Source organism: Culicoides brevitarsis, chromosome 2 (assembly GCF_036172545.1).
Source record: "Culicoides brevitarsis isolate CSIRO-B50_1 chromosome 2, AGI_CSIRO_Cbre_v1, whole genome shotgun sequence".
NCBI lineage: Eukaryota > Metazoa > Arthropoda > Insecta > Diptera > Ceratopogonidae > Culicoides > Culicoides brevitarsis.
The window spans coordinates 38,065,362-38,084,272 of NC_087086.1; the positions used below are offsets into that span (position 1 = coordinate 38,065,362).

Below are 18,911 nucleotides of genomic sequence, written 5' to 3' on the forward strand. Positions count from 1 at the left end.
ACATCAGAGTTTGGAGGTTCAAACGCTGATTTTTTTGCAAGTCATTTTTTGATCACTTTTAAGCCTAAAATTGAATAAATATTCATTCTAAAGATGATTTCTGATCATATTGGGTCGATATTTGATGAAACAAAAAAATCAGCGTTTGGAAGTAAAAACGCTGATTTTTTTGCAAGTCATTTTTTGATCACTTTTAAGCCTAAAATTGAATAAATATTCATTCTAAAGATGATTTCTGATCATATTGGGTCGATATTTGATGAAACAAAAAAATCAGAGTTTGGAGGTTCAAACTCTGATTTTTTTTGCAAGTCATTTTTTGATCACTTTTAAGCCTAAAATTGAATAAATATTCATTCTAAAGATGATTTCTGATCATATTGGGTCGATATTTGATGAAACAAAAAAATCAGAGTTTGGAGGTTCAAACTCTGATTTTTTTACAAGTCATTTTTTGATCACTTTTAAGCCTAAAATTGAATAAATATTCATTCTAAAGATGATTTCTGATCATATTGGGTCGATATTTGATGAAACAAAAAAATCAGCGTTTGGAGGTTCAAACTCTGATTTTTTTTGCAAGTCATTTTTTGATCACTTTTAAGCCTAAAATTGAATAAATATTCATTCTAAAGATGATTTCTGATCATATTGGGTCGATATTTGATGAAACAAAAAAATCAGCGTTTGGATGTAAAAACGCTGATTTTTTTGCAAGTCAATTTTTGATCAAATCAGAGTTTGGAGGTTCAAACTCTGATTTTTTTTGCAAGTCATTTTTTGATCACTTTTAAGCCTAAAATTGAATAAATATTCATTCTAAAGATGATTTCTGATCATATTGGGTCGATGATTATATTGGGTCAATATTTGACGATTTTTTTGATTTTTTTGATCACTTTTAAGCCTAAAATTGAATAATTCTAAAGATGATTTCTGATCATATTGGGTCGATATTTGACGAAACAAAAAAATCAGAGTTTGGAGGTTCAAACTCTGATTTTTTTTGCAAGTCATTTTTTGATCACTTTTAAGCCTAAAATTGAATAAATATTCATTCTAAAGATGATTTCTGATCATATTGGGTCGATATTTGACGAAACAAAAAAATCAGAGTTTGGAGGTTCAAACTCTGATTTTTTTTGCAAGTCATTTTTTGATCACTTTTAAGCCTAAAATTGAATAAATATTCATTCTAAAGATGATTTCTGATCATATTGGGTCGATATTTGACGAAACAAAAAAATCAGCGTTTGGAGGTTCAAACTCTGATTTTTTTTGCAAGTCATTTTTTGATCACTTTTAAGCCTAAAATTGAATTAATATTCATTCTAAAGATGATTTCTGATCATATTGGGTCGATATTTGACGAAACAAAAAAATCAGAGTTTGGAGGTTCAAACTCTGATTTTTTTTGCAAGTCATTTTTTGATCACTTTTAAGCCTAAAATTGAATTTCATTCTACAGATGATTTCGATCATAAAAAACAAAAAAATTTTGAAAAAAATTGAATAAATATTCATTTAAAAATTTAGTTTTAAACATGATAAAATTGAATAAATATTCATTTAATAAAAAATTCTTTCAATAAGAATTTTAAAAAATAATTTAATTAAATTTTAATTTTTAAAAATAAAAAAAAATTATTTTTTTTAAATTTTTAATTATTTGACGAAATTATTTTTAAAATTTAATTATTTTTTTTTTTTTTATTTTATTTTTTATTATTATTAGGTATAAAATAATTGTTTTTAAATTTTATATTTTGAAAATTTTTAAAAATCGCTCAAATTTGGTTCAAAGTTTTATTATAGTTAAGCCATCAAAAATCATATAACCCATTGAAATTTTTTTTTTTATACATTTTTCGATCAATTTTTTAAAAATTTTGCATCAAAAATTAAAAATTATTTAAAAAATGCATGAAAAAAATTTTCAAGAAAAATTTCAAATAATTTTATTAAAATGAGAGAAAATTTTAATTTTTGTTCGAAAAAAATTTAATATTTTAAAGAAAAATTTTCAAAGAAAGAAACTTGGATCAAAAAAAATTTTTTTCAAAAGGAGAAAAATTAAAAAACAATTTTTTTTCTGTTAACTCATTAATGATGTTTTATTTCTGAATTTATTTTAATGATGTATGCGAATGAAGATAAAAATAAAAAAAAATAATAACTATGGTTTCACATTCATACAAAGTTAAAGTTTTAAGGATCCTAAAACATTCAAGTCTCATCCAAAAACAAAATTATCTTCTAAAAAATTACAAATTAAGTTTTGGTTTGCATTAAGAGTCAAAAGGAAAACTGCTTTTAAACTAAATTTAATCAACTTCCTCCATATGCGAAGCATCTTCTGACGCATCTGCCAATGGGGGCATGTCTCCTGCGGTCGTCGCTGGTTCATCAACGGGCATTGGCTCGTCCTCGTCGATTCCCAAGCCAAGTTTGATCATTCTGTAGATACGCAGAGCGTGGGTTTGTGGCTCATCGAGCGAAAATCCGGACGAAAGGAGGGAAGTTTCGTACAAAAGTGTCACCAAATCCCTCACTGCCTTGTCATTTTCATCGGCTTCGGCTTTTTGACGAAGAGTTTCAATGATACTGTGATCCGGGTTGATTTCCAAGTGTTTCTTGCCTGCCATGTAACCCATCGTGCTGCTATCACGCAATGCTTGGGCTTTCATGATACGTTCCATGTTGGCGGACCATCCGTATTGCGAGGTGACAATGCAGCAGGGGGAATCTACGAGACGGTTTGAGACGACGACTTTTTCAACTTTCGAGTCGAGGATGGATTTCATGACTTTGCACAAGCCCGGCGAATTTGGCTTTGTCATCTTCGCGTTTTTTCTTCTCAGCTTCGTCTTCGGGGAGTTCCAAGCCTTCTTTTGTGACGCAAACGAGTTGTTTGCCTTGGTATTCTTTCAGCTGTTGGATGACATACTCGTCGATGGGTTCTGTCATGTAAATGACTTCGAAACCGCGTTTTTTGACACGTTCCACAAATGCCGAGTTGCTAACTTGCTCTTGATTCTCGCCCGTGATGAAGTAAATTTGTTTTTGATTTTCCTTCATGCGTGAAACGTAATCAGCCAAGCTGCAATATTCATCCCCGGAGGCCGAGGTATGATAACGGAGCAAATCCGCCAATTTTGCGCGGTTCGTCGAGTCTTCATGAACGCCGAGCTTCAAGTTTTTGCTGAATTGGTCGTAGAATTTCTTGTAACTTTCCTTGTCTTCGGTCATTTCCTCGAACAATTCAAGGCATTTTTTCACCAAATTCTTCCGGATGACCTTGAGGATCTTATTTTGTTGCAACATTTCGCGAGAAATGTTCAGCGGCAAGTCTTCGGAGTCGACGACGCCCTTCATGAAGTTCAAATAGTCGGGGATGAGGTCTTCGCAGTTGTCCATGATGAAGACACGACGCACATAGAGCTTGATGTTGTTCTTTTTCTTCTTGCTTTCGAACAAGTCGAAGGGAACTCGACGTGGGACGAAGAGCAAAGCGCGGAATTCCAACTGACCTTCGACGGAAAAGTGTTTGACGGACAAGTGATCTTCCCAGTCGTTGGTGAGGGATTTGTAAAATTCGCCATATTCTTCGTGGGAAATGTCGTCGGGGTTGCGGGTCCAAATTGGCTTTGTTTTGTTCAGTTCCTCGTCTTCGGTGTATTTGACCTTGACCGTCTTTTTCTTCTTCTTTTCACCTTTGTCGGCATCTTCGTCTTCGCCAACATCCTCGATTTTGGGTTCGTCGTCTTTTTTGTCGCCATCTTCCTTCTTCTCCTCGTCCTCGGCTTCATCGTCGCTGACTTCCTTGTCGCGTTCCTTTTCGCAAACCAATTTAATTGGATATCCGATGAACTGTGAATGCTTGTTGACGATCGATTTGATGCGAGCTTCCTCCAAATATTCCGTTTGATCTTCCTTGATGTGCAACACGATCTTTGTTCCGCGGCCCAAAGGTTCGCTGTTGTCAGTACGGATCGTGAATGAGCCGCCAGCACTGGATTCCCAAACGTATTGCTCGTCGTCGTTGTGTTTCGAGGTCACAGTGACACGATCTGCTACCAAATAGGCGGAATAGAAACCGACACCGAATTGACCGATCATAGCAATGTCGGCGCCAGCTTGGAGAGCCTCCATGAAAGCTTTTGTGCCGGATTTTGCGATGGTGCCCAAGTTATTGACCAAATCCGTTTTCGTCATGCCAATACCGGTATCAATGATTGTGAGGGTGCCGGCCTCCTTGTTGGGAATGATTTTGATGTGCAAATCGCGACCACTGTCCAATTTCGAGGGATCCGTCAAGGATTCGTAGCGAATCTTGTCCAAGGCATCTGACGAGTTGGAGATCAATTCACGCAAGAAGATTTCCTTGTTCGAGTAGAATGTGTTGATGATCAACGACATTAGCTGAGCGATTTCAGCTTGGAAAGCGAATGTTTCAACTTCTTCAGACATCTGGAATGAGAGAAAAAATTTAAAAAAATTAGTTTAATTGTTTTTGAGGAATTTTTTTAAATTTTAAAAAAAATCTTTTAATTAAAAATTTACTTTAATTTTTAAAATATTTTTTTTTATTAAGAACTTTTAATTTTTTCTATTTAAAAAATTAATTTTTTAAAAGAAAATAATTTTTTACGAAAATTTTTTTTAAATAATTTTTTAAAAAATATTTTTTTTGAAGAAATTTTTAATTAATTTTTTTTAATGAATAAAATTTTTAAATTTATTTTTTTTTATAAAATAAAAAAAATTTTATTTTTTTTTTTTAAAATTTAATTTAAAAAAAAAATTATTATTATTATTTTTTTTAATTAAAAATTAAAGTTTTTAAAGAAAATAAATTTTTACAAAAACTATTTTTTTTTGAAAAATATTTTCAATTAAAAATTTAAATTAAATTTTATTATTTTTTTTTTAAAAAAATATTTTTTTATAAATTTAATTAATTTTTTTTTCAAAAAATTGTTGTTTAAATTTTTTTTTTTACATTTTTTTTTTTGTTTTAATTTTTATTTTATTTTTTTTTTTTTTGAAGAAAATTAATTTACAATTTTTTTTTATTTTTGAAGAAATTTTTTTAATAAAAAATTATTTAATTTTAAAATCTTTTCTTTTTAATTATAATTAATTTTTTTAATTAAAATTTTTAATTAAAATTTATTAAAAAAATTTTTTTCTATAATAAAATTTTTGAAATAATTTTTTTTTTTCAAGAAAATTTAAATTTTTTTTTAAATTAAAGTAAATTTTTAAAAGAATTCTATTAAAACTATCGAGAAAATTCTATAAAATCCTCTTGGTAACGAAAACTTGGCTTGGGAACATTCGAGCAACTTCCCCAAAGCTCAAACATGTGCTCAGCTAAGTACGGAAAAAAAATCGATTTTCCATCCTTGACACCAATTTTCACGGAAAACGTTTAAAAATCAATCATATTCTAAAATTTGGCACAAGGTTCTTGATAAAAAAATTAATTAACGCACAAAAATTAACAAAAAAAACTTAAGAAAACACGCGAGAATGACTAATTTTCGGATTATTTCACAATGTGACAGGATTTAATAGAATTTCTCGATTTTTTATTCAATTTTAATTATTTTTGTCAATTAAAACTTTTAAACACACCTTTTTTGTGGATTTTTCTTAATTCACTTGGTACTTTTCAGACTTTTTTGATGCACTTTTCTTTCACAATTTCTTGATTTTTCTTTGATTTTTTCTCCGGTTTTTTGATTTGGCTGTTGCCTCTTCAACGTTTTGGATTCAAATAAACTTGCGGTGCAAAGTTGCTCACGCGTTTATATAGTATAACCGCACAGAAGGGTACACGGACCGGAAACTTCGAGAATGTTCGCGAATGTTCTAGAACCGGATGCCTACAGATGTACGGAAAAAACGTGGTTTGGGAGAGAAATGGCGGAAAAAGAGAGATGGCGAATTCGAATGGGAGAGCGGCGAAATGGAACGCAATCAAACGCATTTTTTAAAATTTAAATTAAAATTGACTGTTGAAATTGAGAAAATAAATATTTTAAATTATTAAAAAAAAAATTAAATTTAATTTCAAAAAAATCTTAAAAGTAAATAAAGCTACTACTAAATTAAAAAAATAAATTAAATAAAATTAAATTAAATTAAAAAAATAAATTATTAAAATATAATTAATTTTTTATATAAATACATAAATTTAATCAATTAATTAAATTTATTTATTAATTTAATTTAATTTTTAAAATTTATTTTAAATTAATTAATTAAATTTAATTTAAATTATTTTAAATTAATTTTTATTATTAAACAATTTTAGGAAATTCGTTATTAATTTATATTAAAATATTTTTTAAAAAATTAAAAAAAATTAAAAAAAAAAATTATAAATTTTTATTTTTTTTTTAAATTAAAATTAAAAATTTATAAAATTCAAGATGAATATAGATGAATTTTATAAATTTATATAATTATGATTAAAAAATTTTTCAAAAATTTCTTAATAATTTCAATTTTTAATCAAAAAAATTAAAATATTTTTTTTAATAATTTTTTTTTATATTTTTTCAGAAAATTTTCAACTTACCAACAACAGAAATTTCTTTTTAAAAAAGAAAATTCAGAAAAAAAACGTAAATTAATTGCCTCCTAAATCACCCAAATTTATGAAGATCTAATTGCAGCGACAACAAACATTGACCAAGACTGCGTCGTCGTTACGTCACGCCTCCAACTCGTCTCAATGCGGTCTAGAAACAAGAAAGCAGCGAATAAATTACACGAGGAAAGTAGATAAACATTTCATCAAAACTGATAATAATTTTGCCGGAGCGAGTCTTTCGCCTGCGTTCGTGTGTGAGAAAAAAAGGTCAGGACTTGAAAGAAAGTCTTAAAGTGTATTTGGAAATTATTAGCTAAACAAACGATTTTTAAATTGTGTAAACATTCGCCGCGTTGCGCTCGCTCGCTGTCTGGGGCCTCTGCTTTTGTTGCGTTAACAATTTACACATTTGGAAGTGACTTTACTTTGTTTATAATAATTTTACGAAATTAACCCGTTTTTGGTCCGCGTCGAGAATTTTTCTCTGAAAAAAGCAAAAAATCGCGCAATAACGGGTTAAAAACACTTTAGTTCCATTTACATAACAAAGTCCGACAAATAATTATTATTCAAGACACACGTCTTGTCTTTCACAAAAAAAGATGAAAAGACTCGAGAATTCGCGCGATTATTGCAACGAGCAACGAGAACAGGTGAAACACGACCTGCGAGTCTGCAAAACGTTTCGCGAAATCTTCCGTTTATTTATTTTAGTCGAGTGTGTTAAAATACTGAAAATTGCACATGATCGACATTAACTGATTCTCTTTGTGTCTTGGATAATAAACTTGTAACCTGACAGATCAATTAAAGAAAGAAACGGCACAGAAATTATGCAATATCGGCAATGGCGCGTCGATTTGGGTGAATTTTTGTAAAGTAAACAATTGAAAAAAGTGAATTTTTTACGTAAATTAAAATTAAAAAAAAAATAATTCTGAGAAAAATATCGAATTTTTTAAAGAAAATTAAATTTAATTAATTAATTGAAAAATAAATAAATTGTATTAATTAATTTAATTTAATTAAATTTTAAAAAAATTAAAAAAATTTAATTAAAAAAATTATTTTTTAATTAATTAATAAATTAAAAGAAAGTTAAATAAAATTTATCTTAATAAATTAAATTAATTATTTTTATGAAAATTATTAATTATTTAAATAATTTTTATTGGTATTTAATTTAAAAATTTAAGAAAACAATATTAAAATTAATAAAATTTGAAATAAATAAATTAAATTTTAGAATGATGGAAAATTAATTTTTTAAAAAATAAATTATATATTTTTTTTTATTAAAAAAAAATCGAAATGAATATTAAAAAAAAATTAATTTAATAAATAAATTTAAAAAAAATAAAATTAATTTAAAATTTTTTTTTAAATTATAGAAAACAAAATTTAAATAAATAAATTAATTTAAAATTATTTTTTATATAAAAAATTTATAAAATTATTTTAAGAAAATTTATATAAAAAAATTAAAAATATATATATTTGTTAAGTTAAAGAAAATAAATTGAAAATTAATGAAATCATTATTAATAAATTTTTAAAAAATATAAAATTTTAATAAAAATAATTATAAATAAAAAATATTTAAAAATCTTACCTTATTTTTTATTCACTTTTAATATTAAAAAAATAAACCACACACTTTATTTCGTTTTAATTATTTTTTTTCGATTGTAATTTATTTTTCTGATCATTTATTTATTTTATTTTTAAATTTTTTTTTCCATATTTTATTTATATTTTTAAATATTCATAAATTATTATTATTATAAATAATCGTCATACATTCATTCGCTTGTTTCATTTTCTTTCTTTGCTATTTTTATTTAAATTTTTTTTCTTCTTTATTTCATGTAATTTGTAGTATCATAATTATAAATGTAAGAGTAGCAAATATAGTTTTGTTTTCATATTTTGTAACACAATTTATTTTATATATTATTATATGTTTATAATTAATGTAGAATAGTCCATCAATAATGTATACATTTTATGGCTGAAATGGCTTTGAAATTCTTCAGTCAGTCAATTTAATTAATTTTATTTATTATTATTAATATTATTTGTTTATATAAGTTTACAAGAACTTTTTTTTTCTATAATTATAAGTACTTTATTTTAAGTTATTTATTTCTTTTTTTTATAAATAAATAATAAAATGAAGAAATTTTTTTTCCTGTACAAATTTCACTACTACATTCAATGCAGTTTCTTCTTTTTTTTTTGCGTTCCAAAGACATTTCACCAATTTTTTTCCTAATCAATAATTTTTTATTTAAAAAAAAAAATCACGGATAGATCTCAAAATTATAAATATTTTTTTTTATTTTTTACAACAACATCTGATGAGATCAATTCAATTATTTTTTTTTTTGTATTTTTTTCGTAAGGCAAAAATTTTAAAAGCGAATGAAAATTGATCTAAATTTGTTGTAATTATTTTTTTTTAATTATTAAAAATTATAAAAAAAGGCTTCGTTTTAAATTTTTTTAATAATCTTAGTGTAGGACGTATTTTTAAACTTAAACATTAATAATACTTTTCTTTTGTTTCTTGCTTAAAAACAAAATTGGTCTCTTTTCTAACAAGTTTAAAAAAAATATTTCACTGGATTTTATTTTTTTTTTTCAAAGAGATTCAGAAAAATTGATCAAAATTAATAGAAAAGGAAAAGTTTTTTTTTGTTTTTGCGACAATTAACCTACTCACAAGTTATCACAAAAAGTATTGTGATGCTTTTGTCATGTAATTTTATTTTTTAAACTTAAAATACTTTTTCTAACCCATCCTTACAAAACATATTTTTTTTTGTTTAAATATATTTTTTTAATATTTACTGCGTAAAGAAAGCACTTTTCTGGCACTTTATTCTCTGAAGTTCTTTAAAACTAAAACCGGAACTTTTTTTAAATAATTTATTTATTTAATTTTTTTTTAAATTAAAAATTATTTTTTTTTAACTTTAATAAAATACTCGAAAAATTAACTTGTTTAGAAAAAGGCCTTCTAAATAATTATTTTAATTAAAAAAAAAATTTTGTCAAAAATTATTAATTAATTTTTACAACTTTAATTTTTTTTTATTTATTTTCCCGCAAAAATTTACTGTACAATTTTTTTTAAATTTTTTAAAATTATTTAAAAAAATTATTTTTGCTTTGCAAAAATTTTGACAACATAAATAAATCTTAATTTTTTAAATTCTGGTATCTACATAAAATTTTATATTTATATAAAAATTATTTTTTTTTATTTAATTTTTTTTATATAAAAATACTGATGCTGAATTATTATGCGAACACGATGAAATTAAGCGCAACATCGATCGAGCGTTTTTTTTAAATTTATTTTTTTTTTTAGAGAAAAGTAACGAGAGAGAGTAGAAGTTTGAATGTTTCGTTCACAGGATTGTTCTTTGGAATTTTTAATTTTTCCTCGTGAACCAAACTTGAGAGTACAAGCGATCGTAAAAAAATTTTCCGTCATTCAGTTGGAACGTTTCAAGTGTTTCAAAAAGTTTTTTTTTGTCGAAGATGGCAGCTTTTTTGTCAAAAAAAAAAAAAAAAATGTTAAAATTTAGTTAAAAAGAGGCGGAGGCGGCGCTCTCGTACTTCGCATCTTGTAATGTTTCTGCAGTCGATGATGATGCAAAAGTCCCGGATAGTCGCGCATCATCTCTTTGCGCGTTCTTTCGTGCTGCAACAATCGCGCTTCCCGTATCGCGAGCTGCGTTCGATTCTGGATCTGTTGCAACGTGCAATTCGTTTGTTCGCGCCAATTCGGTAACTCGATGCCTTGGCGTTGGCATTCGCGCGCATATGCCGTGAAACTTTCGCAGAAACAAAACTTCGAACGACACTCGCACATATCCATGCGACACGCTTCCCAATACTTTTCGGGGTTCAAGTGACTTTGGCAATCGCTGAAAACGTCTGTGGAGAAATTCAGGGGGCGACATTTCGCCGAGGGGCGTCTTATACATGCATCCGATATCGATAGAGGGCGCTTAATTTCGTCTTTTGGACGCGTACAAGCCTTACTTCCGCCCACGCGCCACGAACTGGCGAATTTCCACACTTCGTTATCCGACATATTTCGTCCGTCGCGATGCTTCAAGTCGTCCCGGAACACGTTGTTGTAATTTCCGCACAAGCCGCAAAGTTTATTCTTGTATTTAGTGGCGGCCTCTACCTGCAAAAAGTTATTTCCGTCCCACGAAAGGCGAATTCCGATGTCTGTGTCGACTGTGATGCCCTCTTTCTTGTTTTTCGTGATATTCAGTCCATACTGCTCGTACGGAAATTCAATAACTCGCGTCCCGTTCACCTTCACGCGCATTTTTTGCCCCAAATTGACCTTGATGTAACCCATTTTCAAGGTCACCGTTTTAGTCCATGCCGAATGTAGCGTTCCGCGAGCGTCATTTGTCACCCGAATCTCAAAAACGTTATCCACGCAATCCTTCGTGAGCTGATATTTGCACGAACCTTGAAAACTGTAGTGCTTTCCGTCGAACGTTTTGTAATGCGGATCCCCGTAAACGGTGCAAACGGCGGGATTTTCGACACATTTCGCACAACATTGACCCGGAATGAAGACCAATTTCTCGTTTGTGCGGCATTTTGGGGTTTGAGGACATTGAACGAGGGCGCAACGAATCTCCCCAGCACGACATTCGCAGGAGCGACAAGGTCCATTGCTCCATGTTTCGTTGTTCTGATAGACTTTTCCTTCGTGTTTGCATGTCGAACGCACTTCAGCTTGACGCATGCAACGCGGACAACACTCGAAATCGGGTTTTTCTTGATATTCGGGAGCGCATTCCAGTACGGGACACGAGTTGCGACGACAAACGGATGTGCCGTTGTGACACGTGCACTTTGAACAGAGATCTGCGTTGTATTGTTTGCCGTGCGGATGGAAGCCACGTGCTAAAATGCATTTTCCTGAAAAAGAAAAAAAAAAAATAAAAAAAATTAATTTAATAAAAATTTTTTCTGATTTTTTTAAAAAATTTAATAAAAAAAAATTAAAAATTTATTGACTTTTGATAACTTTCGTGAAAAAAAAAATAAAATTAAAGAAAATAAAAAATTTTAATTTAAAAAAATTTAAAATTTATATTAATTCAATTAAAAAATATTTATTTTTCTTATGAAAATTAAAAAAAATCAAATTTTAAAAATTTATTGACTTTAAGTAATTTTCTTGAAAAAATTCTACAAATTAAAATTAAAAAAAAAAAATATAAAATTTAAATTATTAAAAATTTTAAATTTAAAAAAAAATCTGAAAATCAGCTCAAAGTATTAATTTTAAGCAAACTCAAATATTTGCTAAATTTTAAATATTATAAAAAATATTTCTTTTTAAATTAATAATGATAATACCTGAGAAAAATATTTACTTTAATTATTTTTATTTTTTTTAAACAGTCAATTTTTTATTTGTCAGTATTTTTAATTAAAATTAAATTTAATTTTTTTTTAATTTAAAATTAATTTAATTTTAATTAAAACATCAACAAATAATTTAAATAGAAATTTTACAAAATTTAAATTAAAAAATATTTAAAAAAAAAATTTAATATAAATATTTTTTAAAATAAAAAAAAATAATTAATTTTCATAAAAGCTAATTTTATTTTTTTTTTTGTGAATTATTTAAAAAAATTTGAAAATATTTTTGACTATTTAATTTTGAAAAAATTAAAAATTTTAATTATTTTTTTAAAGATAAATATTTAAAAATAATTTTTAAAAAAAATTTAATTTCATTGTTAAAAAAATTTAAAGAATTAAAATAAATAAATAAAATAATTTCATTAATTAATTTAAATTATTTTTTATTTGTTTAAATTTTTAAAATATTTAAATTAAATTTTTATTTTTTTTTTCAGAATAAAATTGAAAATAAGAATAAGAAAAAAAATATTTACCTGGAATTGGATGCGTTTCCTTCATCCGATCCGTACATCGTGGGCAACATTCGCCTTGCAACTGCAACTGCTTCGTTTTCGGGCATTGCAACACGGGACACGCCTTCTTCACACACATCAATCGATTTCCCGTGCATCGACAAATCACACAAGGATCTTCGCTCAAAGACACCTCCCTGCCCTCGGGAATATGTTGTCCATTTAAATAGCATCCTGAAACGAGAAAAAAAATACAAAAAAAAATCATAAAAATTTCGTGTGAACACGGATTTGACACAAAAACCGGATTAGATCGCGCGCTCATGTGACGTCGCTCGAGATAAATTATCGCAAAAATTTTATTAAATCGAACGTGATTTGCTTCTAATACTTTGTAGGCGCATTAATTAGAAATAAATATTTTTCACGCCCAGAGCTCGTTTCTGAAATTCAAACGATATGCAAATCATAAAAAAAAGATAATTGTAGTGTCAAACGAACAATTAAAATATTTGACTGCGGAGAATAGATTTTTTTTCGCTCTTCAACAAAATAATTGATCGTGATGCGTGATTGATTGATTGATTGGATAAATATATATGAGGAGGTTGGCGCTTCGTTTCGCATGTTTTATTAATTATTACGATTAATATTTATTCGCGGTGCAAAAAATCTGCGAATTTCAATCGAAGAAAAAAACCAGACGACTCCATTAAAATTAATAAAAAATCAAATTTCTCGGAAATTTTTGAGAAAATTATTTTTTAAACAGATAAAATCAATCACCGAATGTCTCTCAAAATATTAAAAGCTTATTATTTGCCAATAAATTTAACACGTTACTGATATAAATATCGGATAAATCACATGCAGGGTGGTCTTCACCGATTATGTTGTTTGTATTATTTTCGCGTGCGAATTTTTTTGTCACACAAGTCTGTCCGTTACTTTAACTACAAAAAATCGCTTCGACAACCTTTTATTGCAAAAAAAAAACATTTATGACTGATGTGAATTATTTTTCGCAAGAATCGCTAAAAATCAATCGAAATAAATAAAAAAAATCAAATGGCGCCAAATGTGATACAATCGACTAATAATTTTGTTTTGTAAAATTTTCGAAAATTTTTTCGTTTGTCAAGGTCGTTAAATACCCTTTCGACGCAAATCGACGCTGATTCGTTTCTGATCATGATTACTATTTATTTTTTTTTATATTATGATGAGATTTATGGATCATCTTTATCATATAAAATTTCGTATTTTATTGCTTGTTAAACGGACATCTATCGCGCCATCATATCATCATTTCGTTTCAATTCATAGGTTAAGCCATATAATAGACCAACAAACAAACAAAAAAAAAGAGTCATAAAAATACCATTCAAATTCCAGCTGAAATGTGTGTCGATTGTCTCTTGGATTTTGTTCCGTTTCGATTAAATTATGTGAGGTTCGCGGAAAAGGATTTCATGGCAAAAACTAAAAATATTTTGTAATATTTTTTTTTTCAAGTTCATAATTTTTTTATGATTTAAATATTTTTTTTAATTTTTTAACTGTTAAAATTATTTAATTAATTAAATAATAATAATTAATTTAAAAAAAATAAAAATTTAATTAATTAAAAATATTAATTTTTATTTAAATTTTTTTTCTCGAATTAAATAAAATTTAATTTATTTTTTTAATTTTACTAATTTATTTATTTTTATTTTTTTTTAATATGAAAATATTTAATTAATAAATTATTTATAAAATTTTTCAATGAAATAATTTTAAACAAAAAAAAATGAAAGTTTAATTAATTTAAAAATATTAAATTTTATAAATTAATTTTTATTAAAATTTTTTTCTCTTATTAGAAAATAAATAAAATTAATTTATTTTTTTAATTTTACTAATTTATTTATTTTTATTTTTTTTATGAATTGATTTTGAATATTTTTTTTAAAAAATCTGAAAATTTTTATTTAAAAATTAAAATTACAAAAAATATTACATTTTTAAATCCATAAGATAAAAAAAGTCAAGCAAGAAATTAATTCAAATCTGTGCAAATTAAGTAATTATTTTCCAAGAAAAAAATATCAAATGACACGAAACAACATGAGATTATCAAATATGACAACTGTTTTAATTGACAACTAACACACGTCTAACTTCATTTTGCTTTTAAATTATTGCTAATGATCGATATCTTGCGAAATTTTAGAATATTGTTAAACTACTGAATTTTTCTCTCATGTTTTTTTTAAGAGAATTTTTTTTTAAATCAATTTTGATTTTTTAAAGTAATAATTTATCTCATAAGAAGAAAAAAAGGATAAAAACCGCCCATTTTCTCATAAATTACGAACCATTATTTACCTGAAACATTAAAAAAGTACAAATAAGAACACACAAAAAATCAGATCATCATTTATCGACATCATCATTCTCGTTATCTCCTCAAAAAAATCTTAATTATATACATTTTGGTGTTCATTTTTTGTTCCTTTCATGTTTTTAAAGCCAAATATTTGTTTTTTTTTGTTCTTTCTTCTTATAAAGTAGTTTAGTAATAACAATAATAATAATGATGATGATGACCGGCAACGAACGAGATAATAATAATTTTGTTGCTGCAGGGGCAAAAATGCATTTTTAACAGACAAGACCTACCACGAGGATGAAAAATAATAACGCGCTTTGCTCAAAGTTCTTCTTTTGTGTTCTTTCCTTGTAGTTCTGAACTGAACATCTAACACTAATTAAGTGACTAAGAGAAAGAACGAAAAAAATAACATAATTATGAGCATGTTAACAAGATTTTTAAAGGTGGTTGGCATTCCATTAGAATTTTTACAGGAACAAGATTTTTGGTTTTGAGAGACAAAGGTTCTCATTATTTATGATTATTTTTATTGTTTTTTATTATTTTTTGACTCGTTTGATGGAATTTCATTTATAAAAGACAAAAAAAATAACTTATCATAATCAGCGCGTTGTTTGTTTTTCGTTCGACGCTCGTTTGTTTTATTATTAAAAAGAACAAAACGATCAACGAGACAACAAGCGAGCGAGCGAGAGAAACAAAAGGTATGCAAACGATATGATAATAATTTGATAATGGGTAATAAAATTCAAACAACACACAAATCACTTCAATAAAATGTGGAAGATGTATCACATAGTGATGTTTTGTTTTATCGTTATGGGACTTTTTTTTGCTTTTACAGTATTAGGCAGGAATGCTTTCTCTCATTTTCGATAAAATTTCTTACACACATATTATATTAAGGATTTTTTTTTTAAATGTAAATTTTTTTAATGAAGGTTTTGCTAAATTAGAAATTTTCAGATAAATTTATTGTTTTAAAACTTAATTTTAACTTAATTTTTTTAGCTTATGCTCTCTGCTTCATTGAAAAGATTAAAAAAAATTAAAATTAAAAAAATCATTCAAAAAATTAAATTAAATATCACTATTTCTATGAAAACTAAATTCAGTCAATATATGAGCAAAGAAGGATCTTGCTTTATCTATGAGAATTATATTGACTCAACTTTTATTATGGTATGGTCAGTTCTTATTGCAGAAAGTTCGAACTCACAAAATCTCTTTCATCTGCATACGTAAAGGGTCTTCCGTCGAAATAATATCAAAGCGCAATGCTATTAAGGTTGCTTATGGAAGTTGCTTATATATTGAATTTGAATTTCGTTGTACATGTCTTATAATTATCCTGAAGAAATTTCAAGTAAGTCTCATGGAACAGAAGAAGGCAACTATTATTTTTTGTTTTTCCACAAAATATATCAAAGTAAAATGGCTTGGCACATAAATTGATGTTCTTAGGTTTTTTGTGACATATTTCTTTTGCATATTGTTAATTTTTTTAAAGCATAAAAGTATTCGTTGAATGTTGATCATATCAGTTTGGCTATATTTTTATAATTTTTACAGCTATCATCACGAAATAGGACGAGGTATCTTTTCATTTTGAAAATTGGTTATTTTCACTTTTTACATTGAATGTCAATTTCTTTAATTCTGAAAAGAAAACATTTCATGTAGAAAAATAAAAAAAATATGAAAAACTTTTACCTAACAATTTGTCATTAAAATTCCAATTCGAGAAACTTCACAAAATAATTCCACGTGACTCTGCCTATCGCAAGTTCTAACATAATAAACAAGAAACTTGCTCTTTCTCTCTCGAATTTAATAGTATGACAAATGTGACGAATCGTCTCCGAATAAAAAAAATCTCGCATATCTTTATCATCATCATCAAATCTCCAACTCATTAACTGCTCGAGCATTTAGTGTTATTTTCTCTCGAAACACGCGTACCAAGTTTTACATTCGCTTGTTGTTGTTGTTGTTTCTGAAGTTCTAGAATTTTATCGTGTGAATTTTATATGATTGGAATTCCAGCATATTAATCATTTGGAGTGCGATGAGGAGTTGTTTATTTTATTTGATGAATTTTATTGTAACAATGTTGCTGAATTACACGATGCACGTCGCTCGAGATCTCACTTGGCGAGAAATTCGAAAAAAAAAAATAATAATAATTCAGAGACAGCTATAAAAAATTTATGTCACTTGAAAAGCTGTTTCTCTTCTCGTGTCGTCTAATAAAAAGTAATAATGGTCACCTTTATTAACTAATTATCATAATCGGTTTGACATATGCGCACAGTTTCTTGTCTACGCGGGACATAAGAGCAACCACATCATAAACCTGCCTTGACAATAAAAGTTATAGACTTGAATTTTTCCATTCGTTCGTTTGTTTGTTCGTTCGCGAGGACTGTGGACTATTTGTCTCGCATGACTGGATCTCGCGCTGAATTATTGGCGTGCATTTAAAAAACGTTTAAGATATGAGCTTTTAATTGTCGCGATTGTGTCATATATTATGTCTAGCGAAAAGTGCGTGTGTGGCGGAAAATTCGCAAATAACTTTTTTTCTTTTAATTTTGGCAAAGGTTGACGACCTCCGAGCACGAGAAATTTTTCACCGGTATGTCAACAACAAAGTAACGAGAAATCCTCTTGAAATTCACGCCTGTTGGATAAAAAAGACACAATAAAAGTTATTGTTCGACTGCCATATAAAGTGTTCCTCTCTTTCTTTCTTTTTTTCTTTCTATCTTTCGTGCTGACTATGTTGCTCTTTTGTAAGCGACGAACACAAAAAGAGACCAGCAACAACAAAAGCAAACAAAACGATCATCATCATCATCATCATAACGTAAGTAAAATAATGACTTTATCAAATAAAGTGTTTAGAGGATGAATGTGCGTTGTTGTTGTTGTTATTGTTCTTGTTGTCGGTATTTTACGTGAGTTTACTTAAGATTTCATTTAAAAAAAATGTTTTTTTGTTTAAAACAGAAAATGCTAAATTTTCAAACAATTGAATTCAAAAATTAATTTAAGCTTTAATGAAAATATTTTTTAAATAATTTTAAATTTTTCCTTTAAAAATTTTATTATAATTTCACATTTTCTTACTCCTCAAATAAAATTTAATGGAAAGAAAATTTTAAATTGAATTTAAAATTTTTTTCTTAGAATCAACTAAAAATATTCAAAAATTTGAGAGAAAGTTTTTAATTTTGTCTTTAAAGAAATTAAAAAAAAAAATGAAGCTCTTAACTGAGAAACGGACTTCCTGTTCTTGAATTTTACATTTTCTTACTCCTCATATGAAATGTTCGAAATTTTTTGAAATCTGTTGAGATTCTTCAAAAATTAATTTTTTTAATATCAATTTTTTAGTTAAATCTTAAAGCTATAAAAATAAAAACAAATTTAAAAATAAAAATAAATTAAAAAAAAAGTTTTTATTGAGGAGTATGAAAATGAAAAATTCAAGAACAAGAAATCCGTTTAGCACTTTAGAGCTTAATTTTTTTTTAAATAATTTTTTTTAAAATTCTTTAAAGATAAAATTTTAATTCTTTAAAATTATTCGAAATTTTAATAGATTATAAAAAAAAAAATTTTAAGTCAATTTAAAAAATGTTTTCATTAAATTTTATTTGAGGAGTAAGAAAATGTGAAATTATAATAATAAAGTTTTTAGGTTAAGAAAAAATTTGGAAAATTTTCAAACTAATAAAAACTCGTAATCTAATTCACTTTTTTCACTTTCCAAAACAGGAACAACAACAAAAGAGAAGTAAAGAAGCATGAGTCGATGCACTTATCATCGTCGAGGGTGCTTAAAGTTCAGATCGCTCATCGCTCTGTTCAACACAAAAAATTATTAATATATTAACAACGGATGAAAACAATCCATATACTCGACTCGTTCTTTCAAAAAGTATGATAATACAAGACAATAATAATAATAATCGGAATATAAGGAAAGAAA

The 18,911-nt window shown here is 26.8% G+C and overlaps 2 protein-coding genes across 2 annotated transcripts in view; both read right to left on the reverse strand.

The window, feature by feature from the left end:
- Positions 1-2,090: 2,090 nt before the first annotated feature.
- LOC134831395 (heat shock protein 83) lies at positions 2,091-5,781 on the reverse strand. The gene is given in 3 exon segments (XM_063845114.1): positions 2,091-2,822; positions 2,824-4,470; positions 5,641-5,781. Coding segments are annotated over 2 exon segments (2,145 nt in total). The 5' UTR covers positions 5,641-5,781; the 3' UTR covers positions 2,091-2,324.
- Positions 5,782-9,800: 4,019 nt separating this feature from the next.
- Positions 9,801-18,911, reverse strand: part of LOC134830569 (BMP-binding endothelial regulator protein-like) — a 32,908-nt gene continuing 23,797 nt past the window's right edge. Inside the window, exons 6-7 of the mRNA XM_063844095.1 lie at positions 12,559-12,771; positions 9,801-11,566 (exon numbers count right to left, since the gene is read on the reverse strand). Coding sequence (XP_063700165.1) covers positions 10,197-11,566; positions 12,559-12,771 — 1,583 coding nt within the window. The 3' untranslated portion in view covers positions 9,801-10,196. The remainder of the gene's footprint in view (positions 11,567-12,558; positions 12,772-18,911) is intronic.